The 15,353-nt window shown below is 45.1% G+C and overlaps 1 protein-coding gene across 1 annotated transcript in view; it reads right to left on the bottom strand.

The window, feature by feature from the left end:
* Window positions 1-812: 812 nt before the first annotated feature.
* The window catches only part of PGM2L1 (phosphoglucomutase 2 like 1), a 54,776-nt gene continuing 40,235 nt past the window's right edge, over window positions 813-15,353 (bottom strand). The window contains exons 10-14 of the mRNA XM_014607447.3: window positions 14,851-14,944; window positions 11,929-12,058; window positions 10,529-10,718; window positions 9,586-9,719; window positions 813-6,218 (exon numbers count right to left, since the gene is read on the bottom strand). Of these exons, the coding sequence (XP_014462933.1) occupies window positions 6,116-6,218; window positions 9,586-9,719; window positions 10,529-10,718; window positions 11,929-12,058; window positions 14,851-14,944 (651 nt within the window). The 3' untranslated portion in view covers window positions 813-6,115. The remainder of the gene's footprint in view (window positions 6,219-9,585; window positions 9,720-10,528; window positions 10,719-11,928; window positions 12,059-14,850; window positions 14,945-15,353) is intronic.

Raw genomic sequence — 15,353 nt, 5'->3', positions numbered from 1 at the left:
TTTGCAGGCTAACCTTGCTTTACTGTGTTGTGCGTGTCCAAGTGCAGATCCTGAGCCTCCTCGCAGTTCAGGTTGGATTGTTTCAGACCCATCTCCACAGGAGGGAGCAATACACATGAAGGCTGCAGGTTGTGGGCACTGTATTGATGTAAATAATAGGTTTCAATTTGTCCTGAATTCCTGGCTGTTCTACCCTAACCCCCCCCATGTTAGCAGCTCAGGGCCTGGAGCGCTCTCTACATCTGCTTTTTGGGAACCGAGCAGCACTGGGCCTGAGCCTCAGCCCTCATGTTGCCCATTCATCTGAAAAATCATTGATTTCTGACTGTGCCTGACATTTGTCATATCACGAAGCTAAGCTCTCTCACAGCCCCCGCACCATTGCAACAGGGTGCCTGAGGCCTGTTCAGACGGAGGGCTGCACACTTAGAAATCAATGCAAAGACATGTTTGCAGTCTTAGATCTTACCAGAAAATGTCGGCTCAATTTTTATGCTCAATTTCAGCCTACTTAAAAAGTCCGTGATACATGCTTGGCCCGTCTTCTCGCTGTAACATCAGGCTGTACGTTATACCCATCCTGAGAGATTGGAGAATTTGATTATGTGTATATTGAAGCAATGCGACACTTGTTGTAAGCGTTCTTCTATATAGCTAGCATATTGCAACTCGGATGGTGAAATAGTTTAGTCCATGCTTGCTTCCTTCGTCTACTGATCAAAAATTTCTAAACAGCACGACCACAAGTAGCATCAAAACTACTCCAGTCAGCTCGAGGGAGGGGAAGAAAAACCACACGCCACACACGTGGAGACTAGCTACTACGAAGAGAACGTTTTATTACAACACTTCATTCAGCTAAGTCCACGTAATAATACATACAGAAAAGTGCAAATTCTCAGTCTGTATTTATAATACACCCTAATATCTTAAACGGAAAAAAAAGATATAGGATAGGTAACAAAGACAGGTACAGATCTGAAACTCTAAGGGTCTACATCAGGAGCACAATGCTACTTCAGATATTATGGGTACTATTAGAAGAATCAGCTACTGAGCATGCAAGGGAAATAGCTGAATATGGACCTGGAATCAGGATTAGGCTTTCAGTATCCAGGCTTCACCATGTCTCCTTCCCTTCATTGGAGCAGGAAAAGCCCGCCTGCTTGTAGCAGGTGCTTCTTGAAGTCATTCGGACCTACAGGCACCAGGAGCACTGATAAAGGGAGGAACTTAAATTTTAGGACTAATAATTTCCCTTTTAATGGCAAAAGGATTCCCCAAGTGGCAAGAACCAGGAGCTAGGCTTGGAAAGGGGGCAGGAGGAATCCCCCTTGCTGGGGGGGACTGCTGATCTCAACCTGTGACCCTCGCCATGCAGCTGGGGTTACGACTGCTGTGCTGCACAGTGGCGTGGGGAGCGCAGCTCTGCTACACAAGCGCCACACACCACCCTGCAATGAAACTACGCTGGCTGTGTCTTGGGCCCCCCATGTATTACATCGACCGATCGCCTCTGTATCGAGAGAGAAGCATCTTGGCAAATGATCCTACCACCACAGCCACAGGCATTTCCTACATGGCGTCTCAGCGAGCAGGTTTTCCCTGGTGAGGGCACGCAGGCACCCTGTGCTGTAATGGGCCTCTGCCCGGCCAGTTTTAGGACTGGGGCTCACAGCTTTAGGCGCTCGGGAGTTACTTTGCTACTGTAACAGCAGCAGCTTGGCTGTGCCTGAAAGCAGCAGTGACTACGCCAAAGCTTTTGCTGTCGGTGCTGGAGCTTCGAGGCCACATCTGCACACAGTGAGGGTGTTTTTCTGAAACACCCCTTTGGGATCAGGGGTGCCAATCTGAATGCTCTGATGAACACCACCGGAGGGTAGCAGTCTGGCACGTGTGGAGCGGTATGAAAAGGGACTGGTCCTACTCAAGTACTGCAGAACCAGGGCTAGCAGTGTTATAATGGCATCCTGCCCGCAGAGATGCAGGGACAGTTGAAAAAAAAACAGTCTCGATCAGCCCTTTGCGGGTACAGGGACCCTCACACATTACTGCTGTCCCAGGCTGAAACAAAGTTAGCTGTATCCTGCATCCTCTGTGCTAAGGGAGAAAAGGCTCTCTTCTGAGCCCACAAAGGAAAACTGGGCAGCTTGCTAAACTCAGTGCAAAGCAACCGAGTTGCTGTTAATGGCTTGGAAGATCGATCGAGCGTAGAACTACTCTATTCTGGCTCCTGCCCTGGGCTGGTTTCCATTTATTAAGCTCCTACATGCTCATGCACAAAGGCCTGAGGTGCCACAAACAGCCTTACATTTAACGGGACATTCAGCATTGGCCTGATCTTGTCAGCCAGACCCCAGTAGGTGATTCCCATTCACACATTACTGGGTCTAAGAGTGAATTCTGGTGGGTTCAAGGAGGTTGAGGAGAGCTTAAAATTAACTGTATTCTATTTATTCACTCCCAATTTGATGGCAAAACAACACACCCGGTGCACATAGAGCAGGGGAGTAAATTCTGCTCTACAACTGCCTGGCAGGCCGTCCGTGTTGCATCACTGTGTTGTTTCCAGGCAGGAGGACCTGCATTCAGGAGCTTTCTCTATCTGCTCCTGCCGCAGCTAGAAGTACTGCCCAGTTACGGAGAGCAGCAGTGTGAACCCCGCCTGAAGTGATCAACAGGTCTTGATTTTGTTTCTACTGAGTGAACAGAACATCCTGTCCTGAATGAGATAGGGGCCTAGACGTAAGTACAAAAGGTGTATTATAAATATTTGAAATTGGCTGGCAATTCCTGCGCTACTGGGGCCATCTCCTAGTCCCACGGGAGCCAGGGGGATTTTGCCAGAGAACTAGAATGAGACAGGATCAACCCCTCCGTATGTAGCAGTGCAAAACAAACCCCTCCCCCCCCCAACTTATCAAATGCCAAACACAAATCACTGGCTGTCATACAGCTGCAACATGAGGATTTCCTCTACACAAACCCATTATAAAAACAGGAAAAAGCGGAGTCAAACATCACGACGAAACCAGAAGGGGTTGATCAGCTCAAGGATCGCGCCCCTTCTCACACAGCGAAAACAAAAGCTAGTAAGAATAGTCCACAAGTCCAAAGCACTTGGAAGCACAGTGGCACAGCAAAAGTTACTCGGCAGCGAGGTAACAGAATGACATCATTTCACAGTAACAAAAGTAGGGAGGTGGTGATGCAAAGGCAAGACAAAGGAAAAGTCTTCCTCCAATGGAATAGTATGGATACGTCAAGCATTACAGAGACATCAGTGGAAAATACTGGTAGCAGCAATTTGAACAGCAATAATTATTATACCCTTAGAACACATTCATCCTGGAGTCAGTCGCCGACACTCCCAAAGCAATACTACTTCCACGCCGTACTGCTCAAGGACGAAGGGAGGGGGGTGAGCCTGTGAATTAAGAGAACCAGATACTCAACTTCTCAGATTTGTTAAGGCTCAGCCCCCTCCATGCCCCTACTGCCCCAATTTTTAATCTTTTAAGCATTTAAGACTATATGCACTAAGATGTTTCCATCCTCTATTAAGCAGATGAGATCCAGACCACACTTGGCTAATCGGCTCCTAGGGAAGTAGATTTGAATGTCTATCACAAAACAGCTTTCTGTTGTGTTTAGGACATCCAGCTAACTGAAAGTGCAGCCCTGGGGCCTGATTTAAACTGGGAGAAGTGCTCAGCTCTTTGCCAGAGGCACTCAGTTTTCATCAAGCATCGGCTACGCTGTATGCAGAGCTGGCCAGCCACATAACACAACACTATTTGCTTCTTCTGCAATGTTTAGCTTTGTTCACGCCACACCAAAATGAGTTGTTCTCTTCCGAATTACTAAATAGATTAAAACCCCAGAGCGGTTTGAACCTACTGCCTGCGAAATGAATGGCAAGAATTCCACTCACTTCAGCAGGGCCCGAATCTTTTCTTCTAGGGAAATTCAACACCAAGCAGCAAGCTACAGAGGATTTTCTCCCATCTCACGGGTACCTCCCGCCATGTCGTGCAATATATCATGAGCGCTCAAGATCAATTGCTTTCACCCATTTGCCCCCACTACAGCAATCAAATATACAAAAAAACAACAACAAATTACCCTTTTTGGCATTACAGACATTTCACTCAACGGTGCAGACAGCTTGGAAATCACTTTTCTCTTGAAATAAAAATAAATAAATATTGCTTGTAAATAAGAACTTGTGCAACACAGACAAAACTTCCTGCAGTATGCGTACATTCATATACAACTAAAATACTTATTTACGGTCATAGTGCAAAGCTTCGGTCAGCATGAAATATCCAATACCCGCACAGATACACGGTACTCTTTACATCCGCCTAGCTAAGAAACATGTGGTGCCATTCTGCACAGCCCTCTGAAGTCCAGCTATAAGGGTATAATAAAGGTGGAGGACACAATCAAAGATTTAACAACAGTGGCAAAACATTGGTTTAAACTGAAGTGCCTCTTGGGCTACATAAACATGGCTATATACCCATTTAAAAGTAGCTTCACCAAAAAAACCCGGAGTCTTATAGCCATATTTAGGCAGACGAAGTACACGGGTGTTTCCCGTGTCTATCTGATCTAGTTACTTATTTTAGGGCCATATTAGCTAGGAGTCCAGAGCATGACTATCCTTATTGTGAAAGGTTTATAATCAGTGATTTAGCGGTCGATTTAGTGACCATCATGATGTGGCACCAAAGGAACAGGCTAAGCGGTAAACCCTTTTTCAGGTGTTAAAGGAGCTTTCCAAAGCCATCCTACATTCAGAACATGAAAGGCATGTTTTTCTTAAAGGCTACTTTAGCGTTTTTAACTGGTCTCAACTGAGATTAGCAGTATCAGGTTCCAGGCAGAGCAGAAGGGACCAGTTGTTAATTATAAGTAGTAGCTAAAAACCTTACAATAAAGTGGTTGTATAGGGAGGATAGGGATGCAGACACCACAAGGGGTTGGCCAGCAAGTAAAACTGTAAACCACGAAGAGGAGAATGAGTAAGGGGGTCATTATTCACAGCCCCAGTCTCATTTCCCTTAGTTCCCTTTCTCACAAATAAGAACAGTACAGGGACAGCACAATTTAAAGCAGTTACATGGAAATTCCCCCAGGGTTTAAGTCTCTGTATTCCCAAGACTTCTTTTTAAGTCTGCCTTTTAAAAAACCCCAAAAAACCCCACATGCTTCTCATCTCAGATAAGGAGGACTGAGATTCAGAAAACCTGAAGATGTTTATGAAGTGGATGAAACCTAAATGGATTAACATCATGCTCAATAGACCTTTGGGGGCTAGAATGACTAATTGAATCCCGAAATATATTCCAATTTCTCTCTCACGTGGAAGCCGTAGGAAAGGCACTGTTAGACCAATCAAAACCAAGCTGCAAATAGCATTGCATGGATTGCCACTGTTGTTTCACTGTCAAGTAAACATTTCCTTAAGATACACACAGGAAGAGATACAATGCACCAAGAGCACCTTTGATAACAGAAGGATATTTAAATAGCTACAAATTATACTGTAACCACTTGCCTAAACTAGAAATCCTACTTAGGAACTCTATTTTATCATACTTGGTAAATTAAGACCTGTAATAGTAGATGATACCTACACTCAAACAACAGCTATGAAGAAGCAGGCTTCTTTTGTCAGTCTGATGCGATCGCTTATTCCCTTCCGACTAACAGAGCTTTCTGATGTAGTCTTTCAAACCAAAAATTGCTAAGGAATTTGAAGTTAGGTGAACATGAAACCCAACAGCTCAAGCAACCATAGAGTTTAGCTGTCGTAACCCTTCTGAAGTCCTTCGTTTTAAAGTTTGCTTTCCACTAATGCAAATGTGTTTTTGGTCAAAAGAACAGGAAAACAACATCAGCTCCTTTCAAATCAGTCTGGCAGGCTTGCCTTTTTGTAAGAAAACTGACAAAAAGATGCTACTTCTTTATAGGTCTTAAGAATTTAGCCAGTTAAGTAACACGCACATATATTAAATGAATGCTAAATGAAGGTCTTCTGTTCTTGGTTTCTTTGTTCCACGGGATGCAGTGCAAGGAGTCACTTCTTTAACCAACCAGAAGCAAACTAAACAGAGCGCCAGATCAGTCCATTCTTACTGGGCTCAAGGAAATTCTCAACCAAAGCTTCAATGAGTTTCTGTAGTTGCTCTTCCAGAAAGGTTTTGTCACTAGAGGGAGGACATACGAGAGGACACGTTAGATTAATACCGACTTAGCCAGAATGGCAGCTCTACACTAACACTGCATTTTAAAAGCCCCAGCATTTTCTGCAGAAGCTTCTTGCTATTATTTCAGTTTTCATACTTCTTCTTCCTGGATTGCAACACTTGAGAAGTTTGGTCTGTTTAGCTTCTCAAAAAGAAGCTTAAGGGGTGACTTGATTACAGTATATAATTACTGTCATGTAGATCTATTACCATCTGCTAAAGAGCTTTAAGCAGAGCAGACAAAAGCCTAAGAACCAGTGGCTAGACTCAAAGCCATACAAACTCAAGTTAGGTCTAGGCTTTTGTTTTAAACAGTGAAGGTGAATATAATCATTAGAATAAGCTAACCAGGGAAGAGGTGGCTTCTCCATCTCATGGTAGCTTCAAATCCAGACTGGATGCTTCCCCAAGGCATGTTTTCAAAACACAAAAGCAAGTTATTGGGAGTAAAATAGGTATATGTGGGAAAATATGTGGTCTCTAATACACGTGCCAGACCAAATGATCGAATGGTCTCTTCTAGCTGATACGAAGAAATCTAGTTTAAAGAAAGCAGCCAGGGAGCCAAATCTGGACTACATCCAGCAGGACGGACTGCTTCTTGAGATGCACATCGCTCTCACCTGTGATTCCCACTGAACTTTACACTGTTACTGGAATTGGGGCTAGATGCAGTGAGTGCATCCACACGTGCAATTAGCACGTAGCAAAAAAATCCGGTGTAGTTGGCACTGGAGTTTATTTCTCCTGGGGGCAGTGTTTACATGTATGCCTGGGACTGCAGCAGGTTGAGCCTGGGAGGAGAAGCCCTGGGCTGGGAGGGTCAGCCTGCCTGGCCAGGGCTGCTCCACGCTGGCTCAACGTGCTGCAGAGAGGCTGGCTGGGGCACAAGGGTGCTACAGCGTGGGGCTAGCTAGCAAGCAGTCCCAGCATTGTCACACCCTCATGCCCCAGCCAGCTCCGGTCACCATCCACGAGTGTTTCACATATGCAACTACTCTGCTGTAGGATAGTACTTGTCCCAGGCAGTACTATCCTACAGCAGTTAATTAATTGACTGCACCCTAATATGGGCACACGTGGACAGTGAGGCCTTACTGTAGAGCAAATTAGTCTGTTCTGCAGTAAAGCACACATGTCAATGCACCCTGTCTGTTTTTATGTGGCAATGGGTGGTACTCATTTCAAACTGCTCTGGTCACCTTGTACTAGAGCTAGAGAGGCACTGCTTGTTCTTTACGTCACCCCCTTGAATACAATATTTAAACATAGAAACAAGTAATGCATTCCAGTTGCTATTCTGCTTCTGATTGCGACAATAAACACTGCTGCTTAAAACGCTGACTTGTTACTTAACCTTGTTACAACAGAAATCTATTAAAAGACAGTTCATTGCAGTACCCCTCTATATGTTAATGAAAATCTGTTAACTGGAAATTAAAACATATCTCCAGATTTGGAGACCTCACAGCAGATGCTCAAATCTGAATTTAGGTGCCTTAAGTAGTCATATTTTGCACATACAACGCAGCCATAGTTCCTCTTGCCCCTGTGGGGCACATGTGGGCATATGGGCGCTTAACACCCTGGGGGGAAAAAGTGAAAAAAAACCAAACCAAAGTGGCTTGTGAAGGCCTGTTCAACTTGGAAAAAACAGGTGTTAACAGTGAGTAATGAGATCACGCTGAATTTATTATTTTTGCCAGAAATGTAGACTCTATAAGGGTTTGTGATGACCCCCTTCCCTCCCCCCAATCACATGAGGTTCCACGAACAAAGCCACTGACTAAATTAGCTTTTTGAGAAAGGGGGAAGAGACAAACCAGGATGCCTGCTGAAATGGGAAGAGTGCCACGCAGGGCAATTCAAAGCTTTGATTTCATTATCTGCCAATGTAAAGGGTAGGAACTCCTGAAACGGTGGATTGTGTCCTAGGCTGGATCCAGACGTGCAGGCACATACGGTTTGTGGCACTGCAAACCTCTTTGCAGTGCCACAAACCGCACACCCAGCACATTAAAATGTGCCCCGCACTGCAAATTTGCAGCAAGGGGGCAACATTTTCTATGAGAAAATCCCGGTAGCAAAAAAAAAAAAAAGCCACAACCCCGCCCCCCCCCCCCCCCAAAAAAAACCAACCAAGCTGCACAAGCCACAGGAGTGTGTGCTGGCAGACATGGAGGTTTGGTCCTCCAGGAAGACACTGGCTGCCACTCAGAGCATCTCCCCACCTCTTTCTGTCCGCCAGCTGCTCCAGCGTACTAGGAGCCGAGAGGAGTGGGGAAAATGGCTGTTCCCCTGAAGTGTGGCACATTCCCCTGCATCAAACCCCACATGCAGGGATGTCTGCAGCAGCAAAAAGCAGTAGTACAAATTTGTGCCGCTGCTATTTTTGCTGCAGCAAATGCATGCCCCTGCATGGGGGGGATGCGCCCCAGCTGCTGGTTGATGTTCTTGTCAGTAGATACACAGTTTGACTGAAAAGAAAAGCCCTTCACTCCAAAAAAAAATGGATAAAAAGTTATTGCAATAACAGTTGCCTGAATCTCATCTCTCCAGTTGCTCTACTGCTGAGGCAATTGCACTTTGTGGTCAGATGTGTGCATGCCACTGGCAGTTCAGAGTACTCAATCCCCATCCAGAACCCCATTTCCCATGGGGAGAACTCTTCCCCCTTCCCTTTGAAGAATGAGGGCCCCTGACAGATGTCCACTTAATGGCGCAGTGAGATCTGATCCCAAATCCCAACAATCATGTATCCTGCCATGCCACCCGTGCATGGTGGGAGGTGCGATTTTGGGACTGGACAATCAGATCTCAATCACGCCATCACTATTTGATGCTGCAGGAGGAGCCAGGGATCATAACCCCAGCCTCCCCTTACACTGGCCAGCTGGGTTCTGGCCAACAATTAGCTGATTGCTGGCTCTGGCCCAGGTCTCCAGCAAGCCCCAGTGCAGTCGCAGTGCCAACCATCAGCTGACTGTCAACCCCAGCCATAGATTCAATTTAAGGTGCCACACAAACCAGCAATTAAAAACTTTCCGCATCGTATATGGAAAGTTTTTAAGAATCGCTCCCCATTTTATGGGTGCACGTGTAGCACTTTGCCCATTTATGTCACAACGAGCACATTAATCACAGTATAAATGTAATGTGTAGAGAGGGCCTGAGTAACATGCAGGGCATGTAGGACATGCTTTGAGAAGTAGGGATGTACACCCACTACCCTACATTTGGAAATATGGTGCATTCAAGCAGAGAGGAATAAAGTCCAAAGATGTCCAACTCAGCACATCTAATACAACACAGGGAGGGAAAACCTCACCTTTGTCCGGGTGGTGCACACATCTCCGCATAATACTTTATCTTTGGTTCAGTTCCACTTGTGCGGAGAGTGGCAACGCAGCCGTTCTGAAACGTGAAGGTGATCATCTGACTGTTCTTACTCGTGGGCAGAACCTAGGTGGTAGCAACAACAGCAAGAACAGTTTAATCCAAACATTCAAACACACGCTTGCCACCTAACAACATTCAGTTGTATGCAATACATGTTATCTGCAACCCCGCATACAAGTGGCCTATAAAAGCTGTTATAGGGTGAATGTATTAATCACATATAACATGGTATATTCCATGTTAAAAGGGTGTAGATAAGATGCTTACTAATTTAAAAAAACCCAGAGCAAATTTACCAATAAGGCTAATATCCTTTAGCTTTACCATCAGTCCACTAACCACAAGTACTATCGTGTTCCTGAACTAAAGCTAAACTAACTCATGGCTTTTTTCCACTTATGTTCACAACCTGAAGCTTCATAAAGCAATGCCTATAACTAGTATGCAAAGGTGATATCAAAGCTTGCCATGAAGTCCTATTCAAAAAGCTGATTAGGGAAAGCAAGGGGGGCTTTTTGATGATTAGGAAACTTATTTTAATTCAAAGTTAAAAGAAAAGCTGCAGTAGCTTCAAGATAATATGAAGAACCTGAATGTTAAAGGTTTTACCTACTGATGCTCTGTTTTATTACATATAAAAAAAATAAATAAAAATCAGTGGAAGATAGTCCAGTTGTTTTAAGGAGGTTCCCCAGTATCTATAACTCAACTCATTTTGCATGTGAACAATGAAGTTTATGCCTGAAGCATTATGTATCTTTCTGCATTGTGAAAAATACTTTTTTTACCCAATTAATTCACAGGCTAATGACCACGATTTTGAGCCATTAGGCTAATCCCCCCCCCCACATGCAAGTACCATGTAAACTCACCGATTTGTTATTAAGCTGGCTGCTATCATAGCCAGTGGTCACATCCCTTATGTGCAATATATTAAAAGGACCACAAGCCTTTGGATAGGATTTTGGAGCATCAAAATTCCGAAGCTTTTCAAATATCCTCTTGATAGTAGGAGGGTCATAGCACAAGAAATAGGAGGTCTTTGAAATGTGATATCCATACCTGCAAGGAAAGACTCTCTCAGCTATAATGCTTTGCATGCCAGACTTATGAAGGGAAGACTCACTGAAACACAATGTGATCTTTCATAGCTATGAGAATGTGGGCAGTGAATGTAGATCTTCCAGCAGATTTCACTGTGCAATTCAGAATCCACACTTGCATTTCAAAATATTTCCAAACTTTCTGTTTTTAAAGGGCTTGGACAATATAAAACAGAGCATGATTAGCTCAGTCCAATACAAGTGAATGTCACTCTTCAACCAGAAGTGGGCACCAACAATGAAGCACAAAATATAGCAGCCCTCCATCTTTACAAAAATGGACTGAATGCAGCAGAGACAGAATAGGAATTTCATATTGCCAACAATACAGGATCCCTTTTGGAGTCTGGAAAATCAAACTTGAGTGAAAGACCTGATCCTTGTGTTACTATCCTCAGAGCTCCAACACCCAGGCCATCTCTAGCCTTCCTTGGGCCTCCACTCTCAACACACTTCCACCCGTGTCCCTTTCTAGACCTAAAGAGCAGCCCAAAGGGTTGCCACCCCACCCCTTTCTACCTTTCTGATTTCTAGTCAGGCCTAAGCAAATGAGGGGTAAAAAGTCTTTCCAACAACTGAGCTGCCCTTGCCAATGCTAATTTTCCAATCTCAGTGTGTACTGTGCTGAGTCCATTCTACCATAATCTGTCTCTCAAAGAACAATCTCAGTTCAGCAGTAGTCAGAACAATGGCTGGAGAGGACAGTGAAAGGAGATATGCAAAATCAAAGTCTAATTCAGAAACAGCAAGTGTCTTTGCAAGTTCAAGGGACTTCTACATTTCCCTTTTTAGAACAAACTCCTCCGGTGTCTGTAGGAGACCCAGCGTAATGGGACCCCAATGCTGAACAGACATCTGGGTACATGCAACAAACAGTAAGGTATGAGTGAAATTGGTGTTGACCAAACACTGCTGCAATGTCTCTTCTCAAGAAGAAAATCCACCAGCCTCCTTTGACCTACGAAGCACAAGTGACAAGATCTCCATCTTTAATTAACTGCTGTAATGTGGAATACCATATCTGGTCGCATGTACTTGGCTTTGTATAGCGGACAATACCCTATTGCCAGGTGGCTGACATTGTTCTGACTGGGATAGTCACTGGTCATGCAAAGGTCTGACAAATTATAAAAGGAAAGTAGAACGTATTAAATAACAAGAGAACTTACAGTTCATAGATCTCAATTAATTTCTGTGCCAATGTTAGGTTCTTGGTTTCCAGGTAGGATGCCATTTCAGCTGTCACCACAGCTGCACTCACGCCATCTTTATCCAACACTGAAGTGCCACACAGGAAACCTAGGAATCAAAAGACTTATTTTGGAACTGTATAGAGAAAAGCTATGCTGTTTCCATTAGTTTTACTTGGGTAAAGCTTTAACTCTAAATACTTAATTCCAGGCTAACAGAAACCTATACCTTCTACTACATGAAAATCCCTTCTGATGTCACATGAGCAAAATACGGATCACAGTCTGAATCCAACCCACCAAAGGATCGTCTGGCCTGCGGCGGGTCCCTCAGTCCCACTCAGCTGAGGCGCAGCCTGGGCCATGATGTGTGTGGCCAGTTCTGCCACCCCCAGGCACACAGTGGCGTTGGGATGGCACAGAGGACAGACTTGATTCCCAGCAGCCACAACGGTGGCTCCTTCTGGCTGCCACTGCCACCAGACCTGGTCCTGCTGTCTGGGCACCTCAGTGAGTCTGTCTGGCACTCACCACCAGGGGTGGGACCTGCATGGGTAGGGCACACGGCCGGGCAGAGGGGATGGGGCTGCGGGAGGGCAGGAAGCTGTGTTTGGGAGTGGGACAGGCAGGCAAGGTTGAGATTGCAAGGCAGTGATAGTGTGAGGCTGGGGCCCAGGGCACAGCTGCCATTCACTGCCCACACAGCCCTGCGATGGGCATGGGTTCCACGGGCAGGGGCATGTAGGGAGCAGATCGCAGCTCTGCCCCAGGCCCCAGTCCCGCTCTGTCACTGCCCAGCAATCCCAGGGTCTCCATGGAGACCAAGTGGGACCCATGCGGGCAGGGTGCATGGCCAGGTGGACAGAACAGGGCATGGGCAGGCAGGGAGCTGCATCTGAGGCCAGGATCTTGAGGCAGTCACAGCACAGGGCTGGGGCCCAGGGCAGAGCCACAATCTGCTCCCTACGTGCCCCTGCCCATGGAACCTGCACCCATCACAGGGCCATGCTGGCAGCAGATCGTGGCTCTGCCCCAGGTCCCATGCTGTCACTGCCCTGTGATCCCACCCCACGATCCTGGCCTCGCCCACCCCTCCCTGTCTGCCATCACATTCACCCAGCCAAGCACAGGCACTTCAGGAGTTTTGGTGAACTATTGTACAGGGGAGGTAGGGAGGAGGCTGTGCTGACCCAGCCTGCGACAGCTCACCAAAACTCTCCATGGGGCCCGCGGGCCCTAATAATTGCCCACCTCCATGCTAAGCAGAGACGACCTGTGCGAGTACACTCTGTGTGCTGCAGAGAGCTGTCGGTAACCAATTCAGGACGGACTACTGCTGTTTAGTCAGTCAAGGATCTATGTCCCAAATTAGCACTGCCAATTAAGTTGTTTTCAGATCTCTTCTAAAACATAAGAGTGTAACCCTCTTGAGGTCACTATAAATCTCTTTGCAGTTAGTATCTAAGTGTAGGATGTTAAAAGCAGGCCTGTTTCTGGTCCAAATTTCATCTTGGATAACTGTTTTATGCTCCTCTTAACTCCACTTTAAAATTTAATCAGATATGTTGCTCTATACTGCCTCTGCTCAAATCATATACTGTCATGTGCCACTAAACATCCGACATACGGAAACATTTGTGGGGCTGGAGTGCTGGCTATATAAGCCCTAATAAACCTCACAGGATTCTCAGGAGGCTTACTTAGTTGTAAATCGCTTGGAGCTCCTGAAATCAAAAGGTGCTATAGTGAAAAGCATGAGTGCTGGAAGTCATCTAATGGAATGAAAAATGTTTTAGATAGCACTTTAGAACGGTTGCCGACTAGCAGACTGGAGAGTTGCAAAAGAAACCTTAGGTATGCTAGAAACATTTTACGGGAGAAATATTCCCCTAGAATTTTTTGAAAATCCTAGTTACGATTCTCTTTGCTTTAAAAGCTGCCAAACATTAAATGATGGGCTGGTCAGAGCACATGCACACGCACACACGCACCTCCTTTTCTCCCCATAAAGCAGTTACTGCACAATTGTATGTGCTCAGGTTCCTCACATCATATTGCTCTAAAACGTTTAGTACTGGCTGCTGCCAGACAGAAGATATGCGACTGATTTGACTGCCCGCTAGCCAGATCCAGTACGGAGGTTCCTAGGTGCCTGACCAAGAGAGCTCTGGACTGGGGAAAGGAACCTAACACAAGAAAGTGTCAGTGCGGGTCTAATTAGAAAGGAGAGCTGGCTTATGTTCTACTGGTACAGTTTGCTCTGTGATGACAAATCAACTATCAGATGCCTACAAATTCAAGGGAAAAAAAGGCTTTAAAGTGGACCATGTAATATAACAGTAAATCTAAAAACATCTTGTAACTGTTAATGCTCAATTAAATTGAACACAAAGTCAGTGAATAGTTCTGTAAGAAGAAAATAGGACGTTCGTTATTCCAAGATCCATTACAATTGTTATCAAGTGAGTTGAGGAGTAGACATTATAGACAGATTTCACAGATTTCTAGGGTCGGAAGGGACCTATTAGGTCATCGAGTCCGACCCCCTGCTCTGGGCAGGAAAGAGCGCTGGGGTCCAGTAACCTCAGCCATGGCCTCCAAGATAGTTTTAGTTCAATTTTGGGCCTCCAAGACAACTCACTTTTGACAGGGTTTCTAGTTACCTGGTCAAAAGTTTAGCAGTGACAGAGTCTGTGACTCAACCAGATCTGAAGTGTGCCCCTCCGCATTTATTACACTAGTACCTGGTTGCACCGTTTTGAAGGCAAAACTTCCACGCTAGCAAACAGAATAGCAGAAAGAATGAGGGGGGGGAAGATCTTGTTGGATACCGCTTCGAGCCAAGACATCTAAGAACACTGTTGTTTAATGTGATAACACAGCATGCACTGTTGTACCTACCAATAGACTCTTCAAATGAAAAAAGAACTTCTTTTCCATTGTCTAGGAGATCTTTCACTCTGCTTCCAATCCATTTAAAACCAGGTAGTGTTTCCTGAAACATAAAGGGAGGCCACCTCACATGAAACCACTTCTTCCTTTTATCAGCACAGTAGTCATAGACAAAGGGAAACCGTGTAAGCAGCAAATGTAGCACTTTTCTTTGCGTATATCGAGTTAATTTAATAAAAGATATCGCCTCTACCAAGAGTTTGGACTTGCATTCCAGAAAGCTTTCTTGAACAGAAGCCATAAGTACCAGGGCAGGAAAGTTAGAAAACCTCCGAAGATAAAACAATGCATTACGGGTTTCAAGATCAATAGCACCAAAGACTACTACTAAATCAAAGAAAGTTAAAAATAATGCTAGTTTAAGACTTTACAGTGAAATCAATAAAAAAACAACCCTATTCCAAGCTGTTTGTGTCAATTTACCAGATTTAAACACAGGAAAGTACAAATCA

The sequence above is a fragment of the Alligator mississippiensis genome, chromosome 1 (assembly GCF_030867095.1).
Source record: "Alligator mississippiensis isolate rAllMis1 chromosome 1, rAllMis1, whole genome shotgun sequence".
NCBI classification, from domain to species: Eukaryota; Metazoa; Chordata; order Crocodylia; family Alligatoridae; genus Alligator; species Alligator mississippiensis.
The sequence above is the reverse complement of the archived record's forward strand: the minus strand, read 5'-3'. Positions and strand labels throughout refer to the sequence as shown.